General features: G+C 32.4%; 15 protein-coding genes across 15 annotated transcripts; 7 read left to right on the top strand and 8 right to left on the bottom strand.

Annotated features, from left to right (window-relative positions):
• Positions 1–10: 10 nt before the first annotated feature.
• On the bottom strand, positions 11–1654 carry FG379_000698 (uncharacterized protein; the record flags this gene model as incomplete). Its single annotated transcript, XM_067326108.1, has 1 exon — positions 11–1654. One exon carries the CDS (start codon positions 1652–1654, stop codon positions 11–13), a length of 1644 nt encoding a protein of 547 aa, XP_067182361.1.
• A 216-nt stretch (positions 1655–1870) lies between these two features.
• On the bottom strand, positions 1871–4588 carry FG379_000697 (uncharacterized protein; the record flags this gene model as incomplete). The annotated part of the gene is made up of 1 exon (XM_067326107.1): positions 1871–4588. The coding sequence occupies one exon, from the start codon at positions 4586–4588 to the stop codon at positions 1871–1873; it is 2718 nt and encodes a 905-aa protein (XP_067182360.1).
• Positions 4589–4663: 75 nt separating this feature from the next.
• Positions 4664–5620, bottom strand: FG379_000696 (uncharacterized protein; the record flags this gene model as incomplete). The annotated part of the gene is made up of 1 exon (XM_067326106.1): positions 4664–5620. One exon carries the CDS (start codon positions 5618–5620, stop codon positions 4664–4666), a length of 957 nt encoding a protein of 318 aa, XP_067182359.1.
• A 55-nt stretch (positions 5621–5675) lies between these two features.
• On the top strand, positions 5676–6728 carry FG379_000695 (uncharacterized protein; the record flags this gene model as incomplete). The annotated part of the gene is made up of 1 exon (XM_067326105.1): positions 5676–6728. The coding sequence occupies one exon, from the start codon at positions 5676–5678 to the stop codon at positions 6726–6728; it is 1053 nt and encodes a 350-aa protein (XP_067182358.1).
• Positions 6729–6895: 167 nt separating this feature from the next.
• On the top strand, positions 6896–7960 carry FG379_000694 (uncharacterized protein; the record flags this gene model as incomplete). The annotated part of the gene is made up of 1 exon (XM_067326104.1): positions 6896–7960. The coding sequence occupies one exon, from the start codon at positions 6896–6898 to the stop codon at positions 7958–7960; it is 1065 nt and encodes a 354-aa protein (XP_067182357.1).
• A 142-nt stretch (positions 7961–8102) lies between these two features.
• FG379_000693 (uncharacterized protein) lies at positions 8103–9020 on the bottom strand (the record flags this gene model as incomplete). Its single annotated transcript, XM_067326103.1, has 1 exon — positions 8103–9020. The coding sequence occupies one exon, from the start codon at positions 9018–9020 to the stop codon at positions 8103–8105; it is 918 nt and encodes a 305-aa protein (XP_067182356.1).
• Positions 9021–9926: 906 nt separating this feature from the next.
• FG379_000692 (uncharacterized protein) lies at positions 9927–10532 on the bottom strand (the record flags this gene model as incomplete). Its single annotated transcript, XM_067326102.1, has 1 exon — positions 9927–10532. The coding sequence occupies one exon, from the start codon at positions 10530–10532 to the stop codon at positions 9927–9929; it is 606 nt and encodes a 201-aa protein (XP_067182355.1).
• Positions 10533–10616: 84 nt separating this feature from the next.
• FG379_000691 (uncharacterized protein) lies at positions 10617–11330 on the top strand (the record flags this gene model as incomplete). Its single annotated transcript, XM_067326101.1, has 1 exon — positions 10617–11330. The coding sequence occupies one exon, from the start codon at positions 10617–10619 to the stop codon at positions 11328–11330; it is 714 nt and encodes a 237-aa protein (XP_067182354.1).
• A 91-nt stretch (positions 11331–11421) lies between these two features.
• On the bottom strand, positions 11422–11785 carry FG379_000689 (uncharacterized protein; the record flags this gene model as incomplete). The annotated part of the gene is made up of 2 exons (XM_067326099.1): positions 11422–11706; positions 11756–11785. The coding sequence occupies 2 exons, from the start codon at positions 11783–11785 to the stop codon at positions 11422–11424; spliced, it is 315 nt and encodes a 104-aa protein (XP_067182352.1).
• A 227-nt stretch (positions 11786–12012) lies between these two features.
• Positions 12013–13359, top strand: FG379_000688 (uncharacterized protein; the record flags this gene model as incomplete). Its single annotated transcript, XM_067326098.1, has 1 exon — positions 12013–13359. One exon carries the CDS (start codon positions 12013–12015, stop codon positions 13357–13359), a length of 1347 nt encoding a protein of 448 aa, XP_067182351.1.
• Positions 13360–13456: 97 nt separating this feature from the next.
• FG379_000687 (uncharacterized protein) lies at positions 13457–14221 on the top strand (the record flags this gene model as incomplete). The annotated part of the gene is made up of 1 exon (XM_067326097.1): positions 13457–14221. One exon carries the CDS (start codon positions 13457–13459, stop codon positions 14219–14221), a length of 765 nt encoding a protein of 254 aa, XP_067182350.1.
• Positions 14222–14631: 410 nt separating this feature from the next.
• Positions 14632–15108, top strand: FG379_000686 (uncharacterized protein; the record flags this gene model as incomplete). The annotated part of the gene is made up of 3 exons (XM_067326096.1): positions 14632–14701; positions 14782–14835; positions 14885–15108. 3 exons carry the CDS (start codon positions 14632–14634, stop codon positions 15106–15108), a joined length of 348 nt encoding a protein of 115 aa, XP_067182349.1.
• A 477-nt stretch (positions 15109–15585) lies between these two features.
• On the top strand, positions 15586–17571 carry FG379_000685 (uncharacterized protein; the record flags this gene model as incomplete). Its single annotated transcript, XM_067326095.1, has 1 exon — positions 15586–17571. The coding sequence occupies one exon, from the start codon at positions 15586–15588 to the stop codon at positions 17569–17571; it is 1986 nt and encodes a 661-aa protein (XP_067182348.1).
• A 179-nt stretch (positions 17572–17750) lies between these two features.
• Positions 17751–18453, bottom strand: FG379_000684 (uncharacterized protein; the record flags this gene model as incomplete). Its single annotated transcript, XM_067326094.1, has 2 exons — positions 17751–18379; positions 18432–18453. The coding sequence occupies 2 exons, from the start codon at positions 18451–18453 to the stop codon at positions 17751–17753; spliced, it is 651 nt and encodes a 216-aa protein (XP_067182347.1).
• Positions 18454–18742: 289 nt separating this feature from the next.
• FG379_000683 (large cysteine rich) lies at positions 18743–26488 on the bottom strand (the record flags this gene model as incomplete). The annotated part of the gene is made up of 1 exon (XM_067326093.1): positions 18743–26488. The coding sequence occupies one exon, from the start codon at positions 26486–26488 to the stop codon at positions 18743–18745; it is 7746 nt and encodes a 2581-aa protein (XP_067182346.1).
• Positions 26489–26685: the final 197 nt, after the last annotated feature.

Below are 26685 nucleotides of genomic sequence, written 5' to 3'. Positions count from 1 at the left end.
GTTGGGGTTTTCATTCCATCCTGAACAATTCGGTGATGCCTGAGACTGCAGACACAATGAAGTGTATGGCATAAATTGCCAGTAATAACGTTCCAAAAAACTTGTTGCTGAATCTGAAGTAGGTTGAATAGTATACCCAACCAGGAACAAGAAATATAAAGACTCCATCTAGCGTCCCACCTGTAACTTGTATGAGTTTTGCTACAGAGCCGAAGCTGGTTGCCATCACTCCGGAGAAAGAAAGTAAGACAATGAAGTTAATGATTTTCTGTAGCTTTTCCTTAGATACACACCTAGAGCGTACTTTTTTTTTCGCAGACTCCTCTTCTTCCCTTTCCTGTTCTAGATTTATTTCTGTTTTTTTCTCACAATGAATCCCAATATATGGTGTTGAGTTTGCAGTAGATGCGAGCGTCGACGAGTAATTGTTTGATACACTGTCGTCTTCGGCTGTGGTGTAGTCGGTTGATTCTGGACATTTACATGGGTTTATTTCCTCTGCCTTAATACTTTTTCTGAAACATTGTCGAGTTGAGCTTAAAATGGCTTTTGTCGTATATGTAAAACTATCAACTAACGGTATAGTTTCTATGCACAAAGTAACAGTTAGTGAAAGGACTAGGTATAACCTCGTCAAAATAATTAATGGTTCGTCCTTTGTATAGTTATTTATTATATTCGGCAACGTATTCAATCTGAATGTAGAGTAACCTGAAGTGCCAACAATGCCGTTAAATAAAAAAATTGCTAGGCTGAATGCAAAAACAATCAACTTTATTTTTTTTTTCGACATTCTAATATTTTGTGTTGTGGGAATTACAATGAAATGGCAGAAATGCGAAAACAAGATGATGTTGGAAACGCTCATTATTCTCCAGATTTCATTGAATGAATTGTGATTAATAACCATAATATCACCCTTTCTACAATAAGAATCAGAATTATTATATTCGGAACATTCAAGAGGGTGATTGGGGCGAATTGCACAATAAACGATTATTGTAGTTGTTGACAAGGAAGAAATTACAGAAAGAACTGATGCGACTCTCACTCCAGAAAAATTGTTTGGAAGGCAAATTAAGAAAACAACGATACAAAAGAATATAATGCACCAGTTTCTATTTGTAAAAAATAACGAAACATGCAAAATGGTATTATACATAAAAGTCAAAAACTGAGAATCTTTTATATTTGAATAACGCTGGTAAAGTTTTGGAAGTTCACGATAAACCAACTGATTCACTGGAATTAAAAAGTCTGAAAGCAAAATCAACAGACATGGAATGAAGAACAGACAATCGAGTAATATCAAAACATTAAGGGCAAAAGTTATATTTTTTGCTATTCTTTTTCTTGTTTGATTTGTCTTAAAACTCTCCTCTAACTCTATTGAGTTTTCATCCAATTTTATCTCTCCAAGAATACTATAATATACTAATTCTGTAATATTTGAAACCTTATAATGCAATCCACCAATAATTAAATAATATATTGTTGAACTACAAAGTAGTCCCCAGTAAATAAGCAACCCAAATCCAATACCCAATCCCGTCTGCATAAATACCCAAGGAACAGTCAATACACCCATCCCAGCGGCAGCACTTATTAACATGAAACATATTGAAAAGAAACCGTCTTTTCCAAAAGCACCCATTTCATTACAAATGCAAAAGAAAAAAACTCCGCGCGCAACCAATCTCGAGTGGCCGATATTCCGCTAAGGTATAGACTGAAAATACAAATAACGTACAAAATCTTAATAACAGAAACTCACTAAACGTCATTAACCTAATATATCACAACGCTAAACTTCCAACCATAAGGTTAAATTTGTTGAAACGAAACATTTAAATATGGAATTGAGAGGTGATTAATAATCGCCTAGTCGCGAACGGTGGTTGGTTCTAATTGTAGAATTTGCACTATTATTCGAAATACCGCCTATATCACTTTGTTTAGAATAATAGCAACTTCTGTAATTGTAGTTATCATCATTCTTGGATGAATTCTGGACTCCCGCGTTAACGTTTGAACTAAAGTAGTGTTTTTTCGTGTTATTTGAGTTGTTATTTCTGTGTGTATATTGATGCCTTTCGTATGTCTCGTAGTTCGAAGACGTGTAGTATTTATGTTGACTATAATTACCTCGTCCAGAACAATAGTATGATCGCCTTTGTTCTAAGGATTTCTGTCTTTTCTGCTCTACTTGCCAACTTACGCCTTTTGTTTTATGGTACTGATTCTGGAATATCTCTTCTGTGGAACCCGATTCCCATTTATTGCTATTGTCTGACACTGGAACCCAGGGATCACCTCTTGGCGATCCAGCCGATGTACGATCGGTTCCTTCTGTGGCTTTTTTTTTGGGGATTACCTGAATATTTGATATGCTGTGAACAGTTAGCGAATTCGATTGCTCATCGGCATTTTCGTAATCTTTTTCTTTAGTTAATTTCTTGCTTTTATTGTTCTGTTCTTCGTATACTCTTGCATATATGTCATCTGTGGATTTTTCAGGAACTAAAAGCGTACTGGAATTATCAAAGGTCCTTGACCTCTTCTTTAGTTTCCTTCTTGTAGAAGAGTTAATTAACAAAGCATCATCCTCATCAAAAACTTTATTATCACCAACTGATATATCTTCAGAGACACTATAGTTGCTGTCTTTATTGCTAGTTTTTTTGTCGGTATCAGTGGACCCACTTTCAACCATTACCTTAGAAGTATTTTCTGAATTGAAATCAATGTCAGACTTTACATCAACCTTCTCAATAACATCTACAGATTCAAATGTGGCATTCGTATTTTCTTTGGAACTAAATACTTTATTTATTTCAGTGCTTGAATCAATGAAATCTGAACAATTACTCGTAATAATATCAAATTTTGCCTCATTTTCATTTGAATTTTCCTCTAAATCATTCTGGTCACTTTCCAACTGTAAATTCCGTGAATCGCCTTCTATATAGGCGTTAAAAGTTAACCCAAGATCTTTTTCCTCTGTGACTCGAATTTTGTCGCTTTTTTTATTATCTTCATTCACATTCCCTGAAATTTCCAAGGAATAACTTGATCCTATTACAATATTTGTATTGATATTATCAAATGTTTCCTGCAATACATTATCTTTTTTTTCACTGCCTAAAATATTCTTTGTTTCAAATGAAGAAATTTGTTCCCCCACCTGAGCTCTTTGCGCAGTTCTCGAAGATCTTCTGACCTTAACTTGACCATGTATACTGTCAGTCTCCAAATTCTTTGCTTTACTCTTGGCTATGTTCTTTGTTGCGTTTTGTTTTCTTGAATCTCTGTTTGCCTGTGCACCCAAAAGGTTGCACTGAATCGGTTTTGGGTATAGATTATTCATCCCTTTAGAATTATCCTCTATCCATGAAAGAAGAGGAAGTAAATCCAATATGTCGACATTGTTGAAACCATCTGTAGTGTTTAATTCATTCCCTGTATTTTTATAGTTACTTTCACGAAAATGACGTGAGATATACAAGGGGGTCTCTTCAGATATATATTCAAAAGAATAAAGCTTATTATAAGATAAACTACATGAATTCCATGAATCGAGTTGATTACTCCCACTGTATGTATGAATTTCAGTAAATAATGAGTTTGAAAGATCTAGATAAGGTAAATTCCAGTCAGATTTAACTGCAGGAATAAATTCAATTGAAACAGAATTTGAAATAAATGGGGCTAAATTCTGATTTTTCTGTGCATTAGAAATATTGTTGGTGTGAGATAGATTCGAATTCCCAATGTTCGGGTTTTTAATCATTTGACTATTTGTAAATGCAGGTAGAATTTTTACAGATGAACAACAAACCTTTTCGTAAGCTACAGAAACTTCAGAACCAGAAATTATTGTCCTCCCAAATAAAGGATGATTCCTCAAATTTGGAGTTTTAACTCTAATCATACAAATAGGATAACTCTGAAAAATACCTAAAGTAGAAGCAGAATCTTGAACTTTTGCCCAGTTTTGGTTTATTTTTACCTTACTTTTTTCAAATTGTTCAAATGTTTTGTTTCTAAATAAATAAACCTCACTAATGTCCCTATATTTCTGTGGCCAACAAGAGGGTAAACTGTCGTTTTCCCCATTAAGAAACTGAAAACGACCCTCTTTGGAAGGTTTAAGATGTCTAATTCCATCCCCCCAGTCTTTTAATTCATTGAATATATCTTTTGAAAGAAAATTAAACAAGGAGAAGTTACTGTAAGTTTGTTTCGAATTATCATCGTTTAAAACCGAATTATGCACCTTTAAACAATGATCCTGAAGATTAGCCAAATTATTTGTAGACGATGAATTAACGTTTTTCTTACGGCTTTTGACAGCACGACCTTGAGCGTCCAAATTTTGTTTCACGGTATTATCTGCGTTGAAATTTACCCCTTCAGCTGGATTGAGTACTATCTCTTCTAAAGCACTACAAGAATTGAAAAATGGATCCCAAGTGTTCATTGAGCAGACCCATTCATCTGGCAAAGTACTAGGATTCAACCCGGGTGGTAACTTTCTCCACTTTTTGCAGAGTTCACATTGAGCCCAATCAACTAATTCTGAAGACATTTTTATACTTTTTTGTTAATCATTATAGCTAGCATCAACAAAGGGGAATTTGCAAATATTAGAGCGCTAAAAAAATTAAAAAGATTTAGCTAGAGCATATGCAAGTTCATTGCCTACCTTTGTTGTACCATCTTCGTATATACTATCCTCTAACATTGTCTTAAATAAATCCATCTTTTTCATATCTGAATAATCCTCGTCGAATAACTTCGAGATCCAATTTATTGGATTTAGATTAAGACCACTAAACATTAAATTGCATTTCTTTTGAAATAAGACCGAACATTCAAAGTCGCTTAAATGCTCGATTTTTTGAAAAGAAACTATTGTTCCATTAACAGATATTGACCCCAATACAATTTTAAGAATGATATCCTCCGAAATTTTGGGTAATGGGCCAATAACAATACTTGAAAATCCTAATTCCTGGGTGAAACCCATAACTTCTTTAATTGTAGATGAAACATCAGAAAACGCAATCATTTTTATAGAATCAGAATATTCTTTCCTTGTTTCTGTTGAGGTCTCTCCATCCTTTCCATCAAAAACCAGAATAGACACAGGCATGTTTCTTAAAAAATATGGGTATCCTAGTAAATACCCTAAGATCAAACTCGACGAAACAATACAAATTGGGAAAGGAGAATTATTTGCCATATTACATCTAGAAGTAGGAAATTCTAGTGTTGGATTCCAAGAAAGATACCAAGTTATTATTCTCAATAGGTTATTGCATGCGTCGGTGATGTCAGGCTTGTTTGTATTAGTATCAAAGTAATTAATTAGGCTTTTAGAAGAAACCCATAATTTGTCCTCCAAAGCCGGTTTTAAATGAGGTTCTTCAGGAATATAAAATGCAAATTTACCTCTCGTAACAAATTCGTTCCCGTTAGTAGGTTCAACGTCTATAATTTTAACAATACTAATATTAAGCAATGAGCTAGAATCAAAAAGTTTTTTTATTGTTTTTTGAAAATAACTACAAACAAAAACCTCTACAAAACACTTTGTTTCCCGAAAATAGAAACTCATTTGTTATTTTAAAATAAATAAATCCCCCCCCCATTTTTTTTTTTTTTGTTATTCTATGCAGGAAAGAAGAAAAATCAGGGACGATTGGAGAATTGACCTTGACCAATTCGTCGACTCAATTAGAAAAAGGGAACTTGTTGGATCTCAAACCCAGGGAAGAAAGACCATTGAAGTTTTAAGGCATATAGTTGATCGGCACTCTTGGAAAAATGGAAACGAGTTATACAGAATAATTAGAGAAATAGGCTCTGAAATAATTGGTATTGATCCACTGGCATTTTCCGTAGGCAGCACAGTAAGAAGAATTTTGAATATAATAAGAAAAGAGCACATCAAGCTTGCAACAAGACCCCCAACACAGGCGTATTATTTTGATGATACAAAAAACTTTGAAGCACATTTATCGGGTGAAATAAATATCTTCCTTCTTAAATCGGCAATATTTGAAGGAATTAATGAGTTGCTACATGAATTCGGGCAATCATGGGACTTTGATCTTTGTCTAGATATTTTTGCCTCGGGTGAGAAAATCTTAATTTATGGATACTCTGACTTATTTGAAAGGCTTATAAAATTCATTTCAAAAAAAAAGCACGATTTGACACTTTTTGTAGTTAACGGTGACCCAGGAAATAGTTCGAAAGATTTTATCTCAAAAATATCTCGTGAATCTGGAATAAACGCAATTCTAATATCTGATTCGAGTGTTTTTAATGTAATGCCTAGAGTTAATAAGGTTATTTTAAGTGCAACTGCAATTTTCCCAGATGGTAGCGCAGTAACACTTTCCGGTGGATACTTAATTTCACGGGCAGCAAGTTACTTCTCAGTCCCAATAATCGTTATTTCTGCTCTTTACAAACTTAGTTATTTTCCTTTATTTGATGCACATAATATTAACTTGACCGTAACACCTAATTTATTTGTAGATTCACTTAAACAGCTACCAAATGTACACTTCACAACAAACAAGCTTGATTTAATACCCGGTAACTTGATACATATTTTCTTAACTGAAAACGGCTCTATAACCAGTTTGCATTTATACGATATATATAAATTTCGGTTTCATTTTAATGACCTGGATATTGAAACAAAAACATCTTAATTCAAGAGAATACTTACAATTGAATTTATATTATAAGATCTATACCCACCTTTTAATTTCAACTTTTTTTGCGTCTGGTCTTAAAATGCATGAGTATCCAAATAAGGTATTCTATTAATATTGACTTTAAACCACTCAGATAATAAAACGCGTAATTTTTTTAGAATATGGAAGAAATTCAGGTAGCGTTATTTAAAGTAAGAAGCCTGTCTGAAACGATTTTGATTGATTCTTCTTCACAAACTGATGTATCATATTTACAATCAAAGAAGACCCCGAGTGAATATGTAAATTATATAAATTATTACATCAAAGAATACGAGTTGATTAAACATAATAATTCTAGATTTTGTCAAATAAATACATTCATTACCGAAAATCCCTCACATTTAAAATCCCATATACGAAGGTATGGGGAGATTACCAACCCCGATTCGGGAAATGACGAAAATTACCAAACCCATTCTAATTATTTCAAAGAGCTAAATATAGGTTATTTTTTGTCTACTCCAAATAACACAGACAGTGAACCTCATTTTTGTCGAATCCCTTTAAATTATAAGTACGTAGTAGATAAATCGGCTCTTAATAAGAACTATATAACTTCTCAACAATTGTTACTAGTAGATGAACACTCGGAGGTTAGACATTCATCTAATTGCAAGTGTCTAAGCTGTAATCTAGCTTATTCCAAAAGTAAAAATTATCTACTTAAAGCATGGCATCCACTCCCTTCGAAAGTACCAAGATACAATTTCGTATCTAATGGAATATCAGAGACAATTGCAATGATACTAATGGTTGGTGTTAATACTATCGTTGAGATCATTGCGAGTATTGCAATTAGTTTCTGCCCCAAAGTCCCGGAAAAAGATGTATCATTTCCTGGCACAGGTTGTATATTAATGGACTACTTTAATGATAAAATTGATTTTTTCATTAACAATACTTGTATTCTAGAGGATTCAGAACTAGAAGATACTAATAATGAAGGTTGTAATTATTCTGAAGACGAAATTAACTGGAACAAGAAAATTGATAAAACTATCATTCCCTTTGAAAATAAATCTCAGACTGTCCACAACATATTTAAAGACATCTTAAATAATTGTTATCAGAAGGAAAACAAAAACATATTTGACCCTGTTAAATACTTAGAAGGGACGCCGTTCTCATCTCCACCCCAAACTCATGGGCAATGCCCCCTCAGAGAAGGCTTCCCCAATAATTGATATGAACTGTGCACATTGATCCTCACTCATAACCGTCGAAAGACTATAAAACTAAGATTCTCGAGGTACAAACTGCGGGAACAGAAAACACCTAGGTAACAATTAAGATCATAGCACCCAGAGGTAGACTAAATAACCTAATTTAAATTTCTATTGACTTTTTTGAAGGTCCATAGTATTTTGCCTTCTCTGCGGATGTCTGGAATCTTCCGTGACCAAATTTAGACGAAGTATCAATAAACTTCAAGTTTATCACCTCTAATGCTGACCTGGTTACCGGAGGTACAAGTGACTTGCGTAATGTTAACAGCCTCTTCTTACAACCTACGGTGCAACCTTTCAACATCAAAAAGTCTTGCGTGACAACTCCATACCTTGGGAAGCCACCCATTGGAGTTATAGTTTTCTCTGTCAAATCAGCTGAAGTAGATGCGTTCCTCGGGTCCTCACCTCTCCCAATACGGTATATCTTCTTGTTGGTCTCTGTGCGTTGCCCGTACCCCTTCTGCCCAGCTCTAGGTATTTGATATTGGACCCTGGCGGGATGCCAGGCTCCAATACAGGAAATTTTTCTAACACCCCTGCGTGTTTTTCGTGGTAACTTCGTAACACCCCATCTGGAAATTACACCCTTGAATCCTTTACCTTTTGAGATGCCAATAACATCTACCATCTCATTTTCATTGAATATGGTTGATACGGGTATGGGCTGCTCAAAACACCTCACACAAAAGTCGATCTTGTCAGCAATAGTGCCACCATTGACCTGAATTTCCATTATGTCAGCCTTTTTCTTATTCAGCCCTGTTTTGCTTATTTGTGTGTGGCAAAGAGCACGGATAACGGTGCAATATTGCTTGCATCTAGCTATCTCAGCCTCCATCCTCTGATTCTCTGCATAGTTTCTTGCATACTTCGTGAACGCCTTACGCTTGCTCCTGTAATAGTTTTTATAGAAGCGTCTCTTGCATTCTTCGCTGAGATATCCTGCAAACACGGTAGTAAGGGCCCTCAATCCATTTGGCGTTTCAATGTAGCCGACGAACCCGATGCAAATCATAGGAGGAGTCTCCACTACAGTAACTGCTTCTACTACTTCTTTCTTGTTCAATTCTAAAGGAGTTTAAGTTAGTAAGGATCAATATATGAGGTTAGTGGTTTGAATATAGAAGTGGCACTTTCATGGTTTTTCCCAGATTCATCCTCACATTGGTGAGTGTAAGTAAACTACTCTTCTAAGGACAAGGAATATGAAAGGTGGTTGTTAGATGGAGCGAAGGCTCAACATCAAACCATCTGTTTAGGAATCTGTGAATTGCGAATATGCGTCCACCTTAATCTTAAACGCTCTATACATCACAGTTCCAGGATCTACAAACCACATAGAATAAACTTACTTGAACCAGGTTTATCAACGTCTCTAACAATATGGGTCATTCCTGCTTTATAACCCATAAATGCAGTTAGATGAGGTGGCTGGCTTGAATCATCCTTCGGAAAGGCTTTAACTTTTCCACGGTTTCTAGAGCATCTTTTTCTTGGTAAAAACCCAAGAGAACCAGATCTTGGTCTTTCAAACTTGCGATGAGACATTGTAAATTATGTAAATATGAACTCAAAACACTTCTCCTGAAATATAGCTCTCAAAATCAAAGTTGTAAACTGTCTTTGAAATAGACTAAACTGGCATTGAGACAGCGCGATAAACATACTACCGTAGCGCCCATTTCAAATTTAGGTTTTGTTAAAGGGTTGCCTAATTTAAGCGCTACTTGAGTTTTTAATGGAGAGGCGTAACATTCAAGATTGGAGATATATCTTTAAGTTGACGTAGCTTCCTTCCGTAAACCTTTCTGCTATAGAAATCCTAAATAGCGTGCTTATTTGAGGTGTGAATGTGTGAGAATATTATTTGACTTATAATTTTATATGACCTTGTCTCTAACCATAGAATTTTTATAGGTTTCTAGTGTACCAAAATTAGGAATGTGATGGCAATAAAGAAGAGTGAAATAGGGTATAGGACGATCAACTTCTTTTCCTCAGGCGTGATGTTTCCTATCATATTTACTATTATTTTGAATATATATCCATTAGAAATAATTGTGAATATCAGAAGAACGAAGTAAGGGAAGAACAATGACGTCAAAGATACTATTGTCAATGGAAAGATACAGTATCCTATCAAACTTATGATTGCAAAAAATGACGACTTCGCCCCAAGAATTAGTGAGTTCATTGCAATCAGAATGCTTCCATATATAGATACAAAATAAATAGTTGAAAAAACATTATCCTTACTTTCACTAGGTGCCTTTAAATATAAGCAAGAAGATAAAACTAATATAAACAGGCACGGTCCCCACAACTCCCAATTATGAAGCATCTGCAAATCATTAATTGTATTTGAACTTTCCCCATTATATAAAATTAAATAATTTACTTTTCTGTATATTAGTAGCAGGTCTCTTTTTATTGTTGTTAATATAGGTTCATTCAACGCTCCCTCCGATCCATCTCTTTCTGAAATATTTCCATTTAGTGAAAATTCGTTTTGAATAAATTCATCCATGTTAATCAAGAAAAAAAAAACTGAACGCCGGGCGTTTGTGCGGCAAATCATGAATTCCCAAAAATCTTGTCAAATAATATATTTATGGATGTAAATATATCTACGAACAGTGTTGAGGCTGAAAGATGCCGAAATTTATTAATTAATCAACTAACATCGTCACAATATTGGCAAGGTTCAATCCGTTCTCAACAGATAATTAACTCAGTTTCATTATTCAATCGTTTTATTAGGCTTTCTAATCAACAAAATAATATTAGTGAAGTTCTAGAAACCTTAAGGAATGATATCTCGAACCAATCTATCTTTGATGAATTTGTTGGAAGACTCGAAGCTGAAGATTCTATCTATAACACAATTTCAAACTCACGAACCGAAAGAACTATAAGTTTTTTGAAGCGAAAATTATCGGCCCTTTATTCTGAATTAGAAAGGATTACAGACAAAATAGAAAATATTGCGTTCAGCAAGTTGCCTGAAATAGTACAGAGATCAATACTGCCTTCATACAGAAAGCCACTTGTTATTTTGTTCCTTTTAAACATTAGTATTTTTGTTACCAGAGCAATATTTTTCAATTGGGGTCCTATATTCAAAGTGAACTCAAGGAAAAGTTATTCGATTCAAACCGAAACTGAATTTCATAGAGACGGTCTGTCTACTGTTGGTTATTATCCAACGTTGTTAGAGATTATTTTTGAAATTTGCTCATTCTTTATCAACTTTTCAATGTCAATAATCCCCCTAATACTACCTATTTTGACATTACACTTTTTATACGGACAAAATACACAGTGATAGTTGTTTAATGTTTAAAAACTAATCCTTAGTAAATAATTTGCACTTCTTTCGTTTTTTTGAGTCACATGAATTTGATTTAGTTTATCTCTCACAAATTCGTTTCTTGAATTGCTATAAATATGTAACTTTTGTCTGGTGCAAGCAGAACTATTTTGTTGTTATAATGAAGCCTAATCAATTGAACGCTACTATTTTCTTTTCCTCCTAGAAGATTTGCAGTATTTATTATGTCATGTACATATTTCGTGTATTTCTGTGTTGTTTTTTTATCAAATGTGGTAATTAGTGGTGTGCATTTCTCTGAACCCAATATTATAACACCCAAAACTCCCTTTTTACCCTTTATTCTAGATAAAGTGCTATCTAGGTCGTTCTAAACGAAGTAAAGGCATCAACCTAAAGTAACATCTATACTAACTTACTGAATTAGAACTCTCTCTAATTAATGTCATTTTATACTTATTTCTTCTTAGTGTGCAATATTTTTTATAGTGAGTCGCAAAACGAATAGGAAAAAAAAAATTCGCGACTTCTTTTCTTTGCACCGGGAATTGTATCTTAATATATATTTATTTTTTTAATATATCCATGCATCTTTATAATGTTTATCACATTTTAGAAAACAATTCTATAAAATAACTATTTATATTTAAATCAATCAAATAATTGATTTAATAAAATGCAGAGCTCATTTTTGCGAGTAATGATATCGACTTTCATACTTTTTTTATGTTTAATTGAGAGTTTATATTGTGAAAATAACTTTGAATATGTCGCTTCTAGGGATATCCTAAAGAATATTTATAGAAATCGTTTATTACATTCAAGAAGATTCGGAAAAAAAAAAGGGACAATAGAGCAAATAGCGAAAAACCTTCCATATAGAAAAAAATCTTTGATTATTTCAAGCGACTGGGAAAACGAGGACTATGTCATTATTTCATTCATCATTTTTCTATCACAAAGATTAAATTCTGCAATGGAAATTTTTGACTATAAAAAATATAATAATTGGAAATTTGGGGATGTTCCCCCTTTAGAGGAGCTATCTAGCGATTACTTGGCGATTAATCAACTCCCAAACTGGGAAAATTGGTGGAAATACGAAACCAATACAAACATTGTATTAAACCAAATTTTGAGAATATTTAAAACTGTATTCAATACTCCAGAAATATTCAAATTACCTGTTAACCTGATTTCAAAAAAACCATGTAGACCTTTTCTCTCACTAGTATATATCTTTTCAAAAGAAAAACTCCACATTAATGCATCACTGAGCAATATATCAGGGAAAAAATACAGTAAAATTTTAGTGGAGAAATTAGAGAAAAATAGAGACTCTAAACCGAGGATGGAAATTTGGGAAGATAAGCAAAATAGTTCAAATGAAGAGTGTAATCTAAAAACTTTACAAGGCGACCCACTCAGGTTATTTAAGATTGCATATCATCATGTAATCAACGTAAAAAAAAAGAGAAAGTTTAGTTCTGAGAATGGGGATTCCGACGTAGAACTTTTGCCAGTTTGGTGGGAAAAGGAGTTGGATATTGTGACTGCAATCATATTAACAATATTCAAATACCAATACAAATACAAGATGAAGATAATAAACACTGAAAATCAGAGAAGAACTGACGGAATAGATTTTAATGTATTTAGAAAGGCACTAGGGCAGGCGGTTATGTGTGTATCAAATAAAGGTGATGGGTCGGTAGGGAACATACCAATATGGCATAGGTTCGGTGAGAAATGGCAGAGCTTCCCACAAGGCGCAATGATAAGGATACTAGACAATATTTCAAGGCTTTCAGTTAAGACCAAGTCATGGGATATTTATGACTATGTTATTTCAATTTGTCTATATTATTTGTTGATGAGGGAAAAACTAAGAATTGACTGGTTTACATTGGGCCCACTTTCAGGGCCACCTTCGAGTAGACCCTGGAGAAGATTTAAAAGATTTGTCAAAAAACTTTTTTACAGTAATAGGGGGCTGTTTGATACTAAAAATAATTGGATATAAAAAAATAGTGATTATAAACTTACGCAAAATAATCCAGTTCTATTCCCCCAGTGAAAACTAAACTGTTTTTTGTAATCGCGCAATTGAGTGACAAAAAATGTTATTAACAAGGATATTGGTAACAGCATTAATATTTGTATACGTGCATGGTTCCGAAACATGCCCTGAGGAAAATAATATCATTGAATCAATCAATGAAAGGGTTCACACAAAATATCCAAGCATCAAGGTACCCCCGGATTGGAAATATAATGTTTTTGTGAAGTATTACTCACTTGAGAGTTCAATTAAAGTTCACTGCCCAAGGGAAAGTGATGCCCCATTTGGACGTGCGTTACTGAGAACACTGTTCAGAGTATACAGGAAGTTTTTTCCAGATAACGATAAAGTTGCAAAAATTAAGCTTTCATTCCAGAATCCAACTGATATTTACATTACTGCGGATGAACTATCAAAACAGGGGTATCTTAAGGCCTTGCACAGTTTAGTTCAAGACTTGCCTGCTTCCGGAGTCAGTTGCGAGATTACAACACTAAAAACCCCAGTTTCGCTAAAACCAAATATTTCGATGGTCTCTCCTTCCTCTCTATCGGAAACAAATGCATTTGCTTTCCCAGTTTATGTATTTTATTCAAACGACAGGGAAAAGTTGGAACAGGAGGGAATGGTGAATCTACTTTTTCAGCTAGGTTTCAATGTGATTCATTTGCTTGGAAACCCTAGCTCTATAGGGGATATCAGTTCAAGCTCCCTGAAGGTTCCAGAATTATTATCTCCCAAAATTGAAAGTATTGTCGATAAATCGCCGTATTTAAATGGGCTCGACGATTCCGGCAGCTTGAAAGAAGCCAAAAAAAATTGAATTTTTATTTGACCTAATGCTTTTCTTGTAGAGGGAGCTCAAAACTAATATAAATATTTTTTTTCTTTTTCAGTGTTTAAAATTTTTGTCTATAATTTTACATAGAGGTCGATAATCGTTTTGATTCAATTATAATTGAGATTCAAAATTCAAAGAAAAAACGTATTGAATCGTAGGAAATCCAGTTAGTCCTATTGAAACATATTTCATAAATTCGTACTATTTTCAATTTTTATAAGTTGGATTTCAATGTAATTTATGTATATTATATTCATCGGAAACAAACCTCGCATGTCTTCGCTATCTATATAATTAAAAATCTGAAGAAAAAGCTATCACAAAGTCTTTTTTTTTTTACATGCAGAAAACGTATTGTCTTTAATGAATAGAAATTACATTTTAATTTGAAAATGAAACAACTTCTGATAATCATACTATTTTGTTTGAATTTAGTAATATCAATCAGGCCTGAATATGATAGTAAGTCTCATTCTTATCCCACTCTCCGAATTACTCTAATTACTACACAAATTTTAAACTTTAAGTTCTTTATTCCTTAGACAAGAATGTTACAACAAATGGCACACGGAGTAGTCTCAATGATATTCTAAAAAGTAAGTCTAAATCAAACCGTTATTCAAAGTTTTTTACTTAAGTAAAAAGAAATAAATGGTGACAAGAACAAACTCAATTATACAATAGAAAGTATGGAATTTAATAAAACTCTAAATAGTATTGGTACAAGATCAACTACAAATATTACAAGGGGTTTACTTGGTCTCAGTGGCAACAATTACGATACAGTATCTAATTCTACTTCATTTGATATGAACAATCAGACTAATAGTTCAAGACTACCAACAAAAAAAGAATTATTGATCTCCTAAAATAGCATTTACACTCAAAAGCAAACTGTTATTTTGAGGTAAAATTAATCTTTTTTATTCCGAGAAACAGTGTTCTAATAACTTTTTTTTGATATTCAAAATCATTTGTCATACCTTTGCCGTACTCATTCTTTAAAAGAATGAAAAACATGAATTTCCGTTTGTTCAATTAATACATAAGATTTATAATCGGTGATTCAGTTATTTAATTGAATCGATTAAAATGCAGTAATTGGTAAAATTAGTAGTTAACCCGACCAAATTATATGTCTAATATTGTATGTAATTGTATCGTTCAGTTTTTTTTCTTTGGTTTCCCCTTTGTATCCCCGTTTTTCTAGTAAAATTACAGAACCGAACCGAACGTTGCAAATACAACTATCGACGAGAAAAAACGAATACACAAATATACGCCATATTTATTAATCAAACTTCTGTTTTTATTTTAGGTTTTGTTATATATTTGTTATTTACGAAATGCCATTTCAATGCTGCCTCAACACTGACAAAGTTGTTGAAGACACCGGGTTGCAAGAGGTCGAGACAAAAATCCCTAAGAGTATTGACCTTAACCAAGGGTATTATAACAATATTGAATTTTTGATATTCAACAGAAAACCGGATATCCCCCTCAATATTCAAAGACCAGTCACACCTGAAAATTTTCAACCCACATATAATTCAACTCCTGTAACCCTCTTAGAAACAAGAATATCAAGCATATTGAATACAGATTTAGGCCATTCTGTAGCAGAAACAACTTCAAGTGTAATTATTTCCGGAAGTAACTCACCTATTCAATTGCTTGCAAAAGTTGGTATTCCGGATGAATCAAACCAAAAAATAAATTCGAACGTTTATAATTCAAATTACGATTCCAATAAAGTGAAAGGATATACGGAAAATTTTTCAGATAAGATTGGAAAAAAGTCCAATATTGAAAGCGATAATAATGAATTGAATTCAAAAATAGACTCTGAACCATTAACTATAACAGATTATATTAAGACTGATGATTGTAAAAGTGAAATAAATTGCGAATTGGCATTAGATAAGACAAAAAACAACGAGTTCATGGAGGCTAAGACTGACTTTGATGATAAGCAATTATTTAAAACGAACAAAATAGGTATTGAAAATGAATACGTTGATATCAAGAGTATAAAAAGTGACATATGTGAATTAATTCAACTCTCAAATAAACTATTGGAGAAAAAAGCAAAATTAAATAACAAAAAAGCAAAAAAAACAATAAACATAGAAATAACACTTACACCAAAAAACGAAAATAATGTTTTTATTGATGCTCATGAATCCTGCAAAAACAGTACACGCAGGACGAAATATGACATAAGTGAGCCTTTATATAAAAAAAATGATAATGAACTATTTGTCGTACCTGGAATTAATACTTCAAAGAAGGAAACATATAAAAACGAGTTCAGAATTCAAGAAATCGAGAGCACTTTATCTGAAAACGCTGATTCAAATATAGATCAACTCACAAATAACATTAATGATAAAATAATACAAAATCACGAACAAAATATGCTTTACGAAAACGAAATGACTGATTTATTCACTTCAAAAATTGACAAAACGAATGAACTTGAATCAACCAAATTAAATAAGTTATCATCAATATCTTCTGATAAGTTTATTCCCTTTATTGAGGACTACGAATCTTTTAATAACGATAAGAAAAAAATAAACACAGAAGTTGAAGTAAAAAATAAAAACATAAATAACGGTTCTTTTAGCACTGTTGAAATAAAAGATATCAATTCTCTAGATATAACTACAAGAAAAGTCGATGAGGCCTTCCCGTCCATAAATTTTGATCCACAATTTGCGCAGTTATTTGCTTCTGCACAGATTCATGTAGATGAAATAAAAAAGAATCAATCAATTGAACACGAAAATGATAATTTTATTGAAGAAAGTGACCCCATTAAAATAATTAAGAATTTTCTTGAAGATCCATCCGGATATAGGGACCGAATCTCTTGGTCAACTGTTAAGGCAGCAATAGATGTTTACAAACCACAAATAGAATATGCGGAAAAAGAGCTTGAAAAGTGGAAAAATTGTGCGAAAAAAGATTTAGATGACAGTGTTGGAGATAATATTGAATATTACTCGGACTTACTCAAGGAACTAAAAGAAAAAATAGATATGGCTGAGAGAGCGAAAACATTAATTGTTAACGAATCAAACAAAGATGAGATTGACAAAATGCTTGAGGTAGAACAGAGTTACCTAGAAGAAATAAAAGAAAATATGAGAAACCAGCTAAATAAACTGAAAGCAGTTGAAGATGAATACTTAAATGGTAAAGCTGAAAATAAAGAGATTATTGTTTCCTTCAGAAAAAAAATTAGAGAACTTGAAAATGAAATAAAGAACAAACTTGTTCAAATTCACAAATTAAAGAGTCTTCAAGGTCTACATGAAAATATATAACCATAAAAATAAAATTTTATGTTCTGATTTTCTATAATCAACAGATAGTAAATTATTGAAGAATTCCCCATTTTAAAAACACTTCGTTGTTTTTAATTGTTCTAATCCTTGCTGAATTTAAAAATACTTCATTTTGTTTGTCCTTCGGATTTTTGTTTCAAAAGAAAAAGAAATATTTATTAAACGTTTGTTTCTGCGTCATGTTCTCGAATAAGTGATGAAGTCTCATTAGATTTGTTTTTATCGCCATAGGTGCGTTCTGTAAACCTCGTATTTTGTTTTGTGTTATTTTGGATCATCCTCCTTAACCTGAAATATGATAAATACTCGTCACCTCTTCCGCCTGCTAATTGAACTAAATACAATGAATAAACGACTTGAATGGAGTAATAATAAAAAGCAAATATTATCAAAAAAAATAATAAAATAGGTATAATTAAAAATAATCCAATGTTCAAATATGTCTTTCTGATAATTAAAAATGAGAAAAAGAATGTTGCAGAGGTCGATTTCACAAAATCAAGCCATATTAGTCCGAGAAGTGTTGCAGTCAGCCAGAACCATCCTATAAAGGTTAGCAATAATCCAACAAAAAAAATTACTCCACTAATGTAGCTCGATAATTCCAAGTAACTGTTAAATGCATTGCATATATACGAATCCAAAACAAAATTAAAAATTTCCCTGAAATAATTAGAAATATAACCCACTTCTATTCCTAAAATACCTTCAATATCAAACCTTTTATTTATTATCTGAAGTTGAAGTTTTTGGTATTCGTTTCTTGTAATTGAAATAAAAATCAACGCTAATAGAAGTTATTAATTTTAAAAAACAATAAATAAATAAATGTAACTTACACAGTCTATTAAAGATATACATAATTGCGTATAATATTGTTATAAGAATAATACTTTTCCTGAGATTCAAGCAACAAAACGCCGTTCCCCAAGTCCCACAAGTACGATTAGTTCCCTTAAGTCGTTTTTTTGAGTATGCATCCTCATCAATTAAGTTTGCTTGTGCAGTAGAAACAATAGACACCATATGTAAATAGGCAAACAAATACTTATCCAGCCAGGAATAATTTCTAACTTATGAAAAAACTATAAATAGATCTGAATATCCCGCCAAAATTTGCTGAATAAACACCAAAAACCAAGAGACTTGCCTAGTCAACAAGCAAATCAACTGCTATTTGATTGTATGCGATTAAAGATGCTAAACTGGAAACTACACTTATCTCAAGATCACCATAGATAGCAGGGCATTCATACTTGAACTTTGAATAAACAATTTTATTTATCAACACTTCTCTAGACCTTTCCCTTCTGCTCCTTTGTTCCTTCTGACTGCTAATTAATTTCTGAAGGAGAAATTGATGTACCCTTGCTTTGTACACACCTTTATCAGATAATCTTCCTTCTCTTCTCTTTTTCCTTGCGTTGGTGCTGAAAAATGCCGAGACGGCATTTGGAACCTTCTCCTTTTCGCGTGTTTTCCATATTATGTTGGTCTTATTATCGCTATTACTTTCTGCAAGTTCTCGCATTTCCCACTCTTCTTTAGCGAACTTCATACCCCTTTTATAATAGTACTCCTCAGTTATTGACTTCAGCCACTTTTTTTTTATTTTGCTTTCAGGTCCACTTAATTGAGTTTGCCTCATAAGAGCAACAGTTGCATGTGGAACAACAGACTTGTGAAAGTGCTCTGGGTAAATTTTCATCTCATTTTCTATTGTTTTTATTGCGTTACTTAAATATCCGTCGTCTGTTTGTTTTTTTACAAGAAATGGGTAATCATAACTTCCATCAGGTAACTGAAACATCTGAAGTTTTAACCCAGAAATTGGCTTAACATATAAATAACTATGGCTATTATTTCCATAAATATTTGAAACGTTCCTACTTAGAAAGGATTCAAGGAATAACTCATTATTTGAAAGTTTAACCATATAAATTTCGTTTTTATCATAATAGCGACTATGTTGTATTAAAATCGAGGTAATATTTGTTGAATTTTTTAGAAATTCTACTGGCGGAGTGACTAACTCCGGTAATATTTCGGGAAGCTCAGAAATGGACTTCTCTATGTATTCTTCCAGAGTTCCCAGTTCACTTTCCACTTCTTCATCTTCCACATGTTTGCTTTCGGGTATGTCTGGATACATGTTTTTAAGAATTAGATTCGTTATTTCATCTGAAAGTGAATTTTGCAACCTAGAATAGTCAGTACCATTAAAATTGACTATTTCTTTTGAATACCAATCACCGATAATACAAAAATCAAGGTACCCCAATGAATTTATCGTTTTAATCGCATGAGAATAAATCACCTTTGCATCACTTAATTCATCCAAATCAGAAACAGGTTTTACATCATTATCATCTATTTGTAATATGGATACCATGATATCATTTACAATGATATCAACCTTGCTTTTATTATCCTCTCCAACTACTAAATTGTTTAAAGATCGAGTATATTGATTTGAGCATGTCTCCCAAAAAATGCTTCCTTTACATATCTCCTCAATTGTGTTTGGGCTCGGAATCTTAATGCTATCCGTGTAAATGTTTTTATACTCTAAATTTGAGAGAGTACTATCGATTTCGGATACTTGAACCTGGAAAATTTCTGAAACAGTTCGAATACAATCAATATTAAAATACCTTGTTTTTGATATCTTTGAAACTTGTTTACAAACATTGTTATATTTTATGTTTTTTGGAATTACGATTTTGTTTCCCTCTTTATTTTCCAAATTGAACTTCTCTATCGCTAAATCCCTCTCTATATCCTTAAAAAATAGTGCTACTCTCGAATCATTTTTCCTAATTAACATCATTTTTCTTAGCAATTCTTCAGATACAAGGTCTATCCATTGCTTTTCAATGAGTGAATTTTCATCATTATCCAGGCTGCAAACTGCATGTTGCCACCTTAGTGTATCATAACAAACATTTAATGCAACAGAAACAATGTGTTTGAATGAAGTTGAAGGTTTAGTTTCGCCATATATACTTAGTGTTGGCTTCAAATAACGTTTATCAATCAGATAATTTGCAATTGAGCTAACACAATCGTGTTTAAAAAAATCAGATACAACAAATTTGTCTGCAATATGACACATTTCTTCAAAAGTAGAAATACTTGGGAATATTTCATTTAAACCAAGAGTTAATTCGAGCGACAAAACATCCAAATGTTCAAGTAGCTTCAAATCAAGAGTGTTCTTTGAGTAACGGCACGACTTCCAAAAACTTGTTGACTTGCAAACGTGTAATGCTCTATTATAACTTCCAATAATTGGTTGAAGTAACAATGGGCATCTTTGATTGAAATTTTGCGAGTTGCCTATTTGAATTGAAATTTCACACATATCTCTAAATTCAATTCCTTTTATTCTAGATAATCTCACAAATTCTGTTGCTAAAGAATCAATTCTCAACTTTTCATCAATGTTGGAACCACCATTGCAACTCATCCAGCGGCTGGTACTTGCACATATTTTACGAGCTAGTTCTGATGGAATTTGCTTTCTCATACCATTTTTCAAATTATTTGCCATTTTTTTAGAAAATGCTTGGCTATTATTTATCTTAACAACTTCAGTGTTCTCAATATGTCCTACCTCTCTAACCCATTTGGTACACTGATAATTAAATGATTCAGTCCTTGAATATGATTTCAAATTAAATAAAATTATTCCAACTACACATAGATCATTAAATTTAACTGATAAAAGATTCAAGTCGTGTGCTGCCTCAGTAAGTTGTGTTACAAAAGAATCAATATTTGATAGGGCAACAATACTTATTTTTTTTCTGTCCATTCCAAGTTGTTTTAGTAGTTTATTTGACTTTATTCCTTCGCAGCTTGGAGAGGGTTGTTCATCTTGTGGGCTTGGCTTTCTAATTTCTTCCGCCCAGGATTCACGCCATTTTGGAAGAATAGAGTGATTCATTGAAATAAGTGTTTCCTTCCAAATCAAATAAGCCTTCTTCGGACTGATCATGTATTTATTAATATACCTTGATATTCTATAAATATACTGTGCACCTTGAATTGTACCTCGAGGAAGATATCCCCACTTATGAATTAAAGAAGATAAACCACCATTTTTAGGATCAGAAACATTAATAGTTACACCCATCATTTTATTTGAAATATAAGCGAGGCTCTTGGAAAAAGCATCCCAATCAAGCACTGGTGGTTCATACTCAACATTATTTCCCTCAGAAATACTAAATGCATCTTTTGGAAATTCGGCAAAATATTTTTCTGCGAGTTTTTTGTCTACATGTTCAGGTCCATAATCACGAATTATATCATCAGTTAATTTTACATATCCTTTTGCTCTAGAAATGATCATCAACTGTTTTTTTAGTATTGCTCTCTCTTCTCTTTTCGTTAATTTCGTATAGTTTTTCATTCCAGATTTGACATTGTTTGGCCTGAATTGGTCAAAAATCTTTCTTATTGTTCTTCTTTTATATCCATTATTTATTGTTTCGTGGTCCTTTTTTTTCAAAATATTATGGCTTTTAACATACAATTTAGAGAGCTTTAACTCTAAACTATTACAAATATTTTCTGCTTTTTTTTTAATTGTGGCGAATAGTGTTTCTGGATCATTTACTTGTGAAATAAGATAATTGTACTTACTTTTAGTATTTTGTGAGAAATTCCAAATGTCGTAAGAAAAAAAATTCACACATGCATTTTTGAAATATACATTCCTTATCCCAAGTTGAATAAGTACTTCTGCTGCGTTGCAACTAGACTCTGGATTAAATGAAGGTACGTATTTCCTTCTAAAAAAGAATAGTTCAATAGCAATATCTGTTATACCTTCAGAAAGTAACTTAGTAATACCATTTTTTTTGTCTTCAGGTTTGCAATTTAAATTTAGTATTTCAAGATCACTACAAATAATGGTCGCGAGTTCTGGAGTAAGCATTATTGGTGGCCAATGTTCCAAATTAGTTATTTGAGTAAGTATTTGTGGACAAATACGTTTAATTTCTTCCAAGCTCCCCTTTTGCATCAATATTTCAGAAATAATACAGAAATCTGAACTTTTTATTGAGTCTAAATCTAGATACTTCGTTGATATCGAGTAGAAATCACTTGAAATAATGCTAGAAAGTTGGTTAGAAGAAGTAACACACTCGTTATCCAAGGTTATTTGATTACATATATTGTGAACTACTTGTTCTTCGAGCTCATAATGCAGTAACAATGGACTTTCAAAAAATGTCGACTTTTTTTTTATCATATCAATATATATGAAACTACCTAGTGCTTTTATACAACTCTTGAACTTGGTAGTTTCCTTACTCTTTAAAAGCTCATCTGCAAGTGAGCAAAATTTTTCAAAGTTCCAGATGTCAAGACCATTAATCGTAAAGATGTTTGAAATCCTTGAAGCAAATGCTTCTAACTTGACTGAATAAAAATCTCTTACATATTGACCCCCAAGTCTACATTTTTTCCACTTGTAAGGCCCCGTACAAATTTTTTGTTTCTGCAAATATGTTAACTGATTTTTTAAATTACCTGTATTTGGTATAAAAAATTTATAATTACTAAAGTAACTCATGCAAGATTCCATATATCTTTCGAAGTCTTGATCCACAAGTTTAGAGCTGATATTGCACAAGTCTGAAATGTGAATATCTGAGAATTCTGGAAAGAATTGAATTTCAGAAAACAAACCTACGGCTAATACAGAGACCAAAGCCTTGTCATTTTTACATGGAATTGAGGAGCGCGAAGATTGAGTGCAAATTGTAATTGCATCTTCCAAGCTAACATTAAAAATATTGTCCGTTAAAATAATTCCAGAATTTAATATGTCAACGCAAGAATTCAAAAAATAAGGATATTTTATCAATAAATTTGTATTATCCCTCGATATTGGAATCCTTTCTACAGAAAGATTATATATCAATGTACTTGCATTACAGATAGATTTAATGTCCTCATCTGAAAATAAGTCAATATTTTTAGTTATTTTCAATCCTTGAATTATTTCAGAAACCAAATGTTGTAAGTTTTTGTCTTTGTTTTCCACGCAATAAGTCCTATATGCAACTGATCCACTGCAAAGAGAAATTGCATCGTCAAGCCTGAGTTTAAATGAATCTGTAGAAATTACACTTCTAATAACTGTCACACAAACTGAATTAAAATAGAATAATGAACTTTCTTCTTCCTTGAGATGTTCCCAAAGTCTTTTTGCAACTGGATAGAAATATCGAATTTCCCATTTTTTTAATGAGTTTATAGTTTTGCTTGTTTTATAAAATTCAGATGCTAACACAGAAACAGAGAAATCTTCATCATATACTGTATCTCTAGATATTTGATTACAGAGAAATGAGATGTTTTTAAATGAAATACCCAAATTTGAGTTATGTATATGCTTTGCGCAGATAGCATTGAAGAAATGTGGTGAATTTTGAATTTCAATATCTGTATAAATTGAATGTATGATAGAACAGAATTCAATAAAATTTGGAATCTCTACTTTTGTAAAATATTGAAACATAGCTGTAAATAGTGTACTTGCAATAGTTGTATACTCTTCCGGATATCCATGGCATGCTAAAAACCTGTGTGTTACCGAGCATGAACCCTCGGCAACTTCAGAGGTAAAAAGATTACTTAGATTCATCAATTCTCTAATACATTCGTTTGAATATCTTTCCGGGTCTAAATCTAATAATTTTCTTCCAACATTACAAAATGAATTTTCTTGTATGTCACCAATCAACTCGAATTGATTATAGCCATAGTAGAGGCTATTTGCAAGTAGATCTAATTCAATCAAGTCGTCACATGGTGTTCTCCAAAAGTAATTATGAACACAAAGCTTAATAAATCTTGTGAATTCATAAGAGCCATGATTACTATCATTTGATGCGTCTCTTCTTATCCGTTGAAAATTATTTAAAAATGCAAATGAGCATTCGTGATTGAAAAAGGGTAAATTGGGTGCAGAATTTAGACTGTTGTGGTTATGTGAAATTGAAATCGAAATTGAACAAAGTTCACTCCAACCTAACGAATTATAAACATCCAATTCAGCAACCAAGCCATATTGGAACTCAGATGCGATAAATTCAGCAAGAGGTAGCCTAACATTACTACCTTGAGTAAAGCACCTTTCCCATCTCAAGGAGTTGCTACATATGTCAATTGCAAAATGAATCGGCATAAATTCTGAATTTTTCTCATTTTCACCGAGAAGCTCCCTAACACACTCCCTATTAAAGAAACCTGATGATATTCCAGATAATTGTGGTTTATCACCAGATTTGTGTATATTATCTATTAGCCAATTTATTGAAAAGTCTACAACATCATTTTTAAATGATCCCAGGCTATCATTTAGGTTCCTTAGACTTTTTATAATCCTTTTTGAAGCATTGCAAAACGTGTTTTTCGGAAAGTTGTAGTACTTTGTTGATCCCAACAGAAGTTCCTGAGATAAAATACTTATCTGTGACGAATAAATTATTTCTTCATGAGTTTCACTAACGCAATCATAAGTCCAGAATAATACGGATGATTTGCATACTGTAATTGCCTCAAGTGTTTTTATCGGATGAGTTACAATTCCTATACCTGTGTTAAACTTAATTTTATATGTTGATAAAACTCGCCAACAAATCGAATTAAAAAAAGGCCCCATTCCTATATTCGTATCGATTCCCTGTTTATCTTTTAACAATATTTCATCCGCTTCTCTCTGAATTAATATTGAAATTATGCAAGTATCTTCAATCTTTGCAAACTGATAATATTTTGAACTAAACATAAAAATTGATAAATTATGTAATTCATAGAGTATCGTGGTTGCCAATAAATCTATAATATCTTTTTTTGTTATCTTCTCCGCAATTTTAGGATTACCTGAAATATTTTCGACCATTTCAGATTCACCAATTTCATTGCTATTGCAACTAATCCAAAGTGGGTTATTGCTACAAACTTCAATTACATTATTCATTGGTTGCGAAAATAATCCAGAACCCATAGATTTTGAATGAGTAGATAATTCACTTATACAAATCGAGTTAAAATATTTCATTATATCTCCTTTACTACTCATATTAATAGCAATATCACAAAAATCAGTTGGAGAAATGCGTCCACCTGTATTTAACAAATTGAGAGAATATTTATCTTTGTTATTTACAAGTTGGAAATAAAGTGAAGATGCCAGAAAATTTACTTCAGGCAAGGTAGTAGTTATATCATTTTTTTTGCACATGTCTGACCAAAATGTTGTAGTAGAACAAATTACAATAGAATCCTTTATCTCTATCTTAGGTTCATTTTCAGTTGGAAAAACTAGTTTCAACAACTCCATTGGACATTCAAAATTGTAAATATAACCTGTTTTATCACTAATATCAGGAATAACGTTACAAAATAAGTTAACTGGTAGGTCATACTTCATTTTTTTTTCGTTTTCAAAATAAAATGTAGTAGCAAAATGTAGATCAGATGCTATAAGGTCCAGTGATGTTGCGGAACTATCATCACAGATATTTTGCCATCCAGGTAACTCTCTACATATAACTATAATGTCGTTAATTAATCTTTCTGGGGAAATATCACTATTTTGTTCGTTTATCCAAATTTCCATCGGAGAATTTTTATAGTAATTAAGAAGTGAATTTACACAGTGGGAATTAAAATGTTCAGTGTGGCCACTCAACATTGTCCACACAGGCTCAATAAGACCTTCATATGTAACTTGTGAATACCCCAAACTTTGAAATTCATTTAATATGGTTGAAACTATGTTAGCACTATTCCTATCAAGTTCATGGCACTCAAAATAATTTGTTAAAAGAGCTAAAAAAAAATATAACAAAGCTCTCCAAGACATATTCATATATTAATAGAAAGACTATTAATATCAAAATATATCCATAACCTATTAAAAACTAAATTCTATTTCAAAAAATCTCAAAATCATTCAATGCAAATGGAAACATCGGTACTTAGATAGAGGCGCTACATTACCCCACACTTGTGTGAGCAAAACAAAATTAAAGAAAAATAATTTAGAATTTATTTATGCTAATATCA

The sequence above is a fragment of the Cryptosporidium bovis genome (assembly GCF_009768925.1).
Source record: "Cryptosporidium bovis isolate 45015 chromosome Unknown contig_15, whole genome shotgun sequence".
In the NCBI taxonomy this organism is placed as follows: domain Eukaryota; phylum Apicomplexa; class Conoidasida; order Eucoccidiorida; family Cryptosporidiidae; genus Cryptosporidium; species Cryptosporidium bovis.
This window is presented reverse-complemented; position numbering and strand designations above follow the sequence as displayed.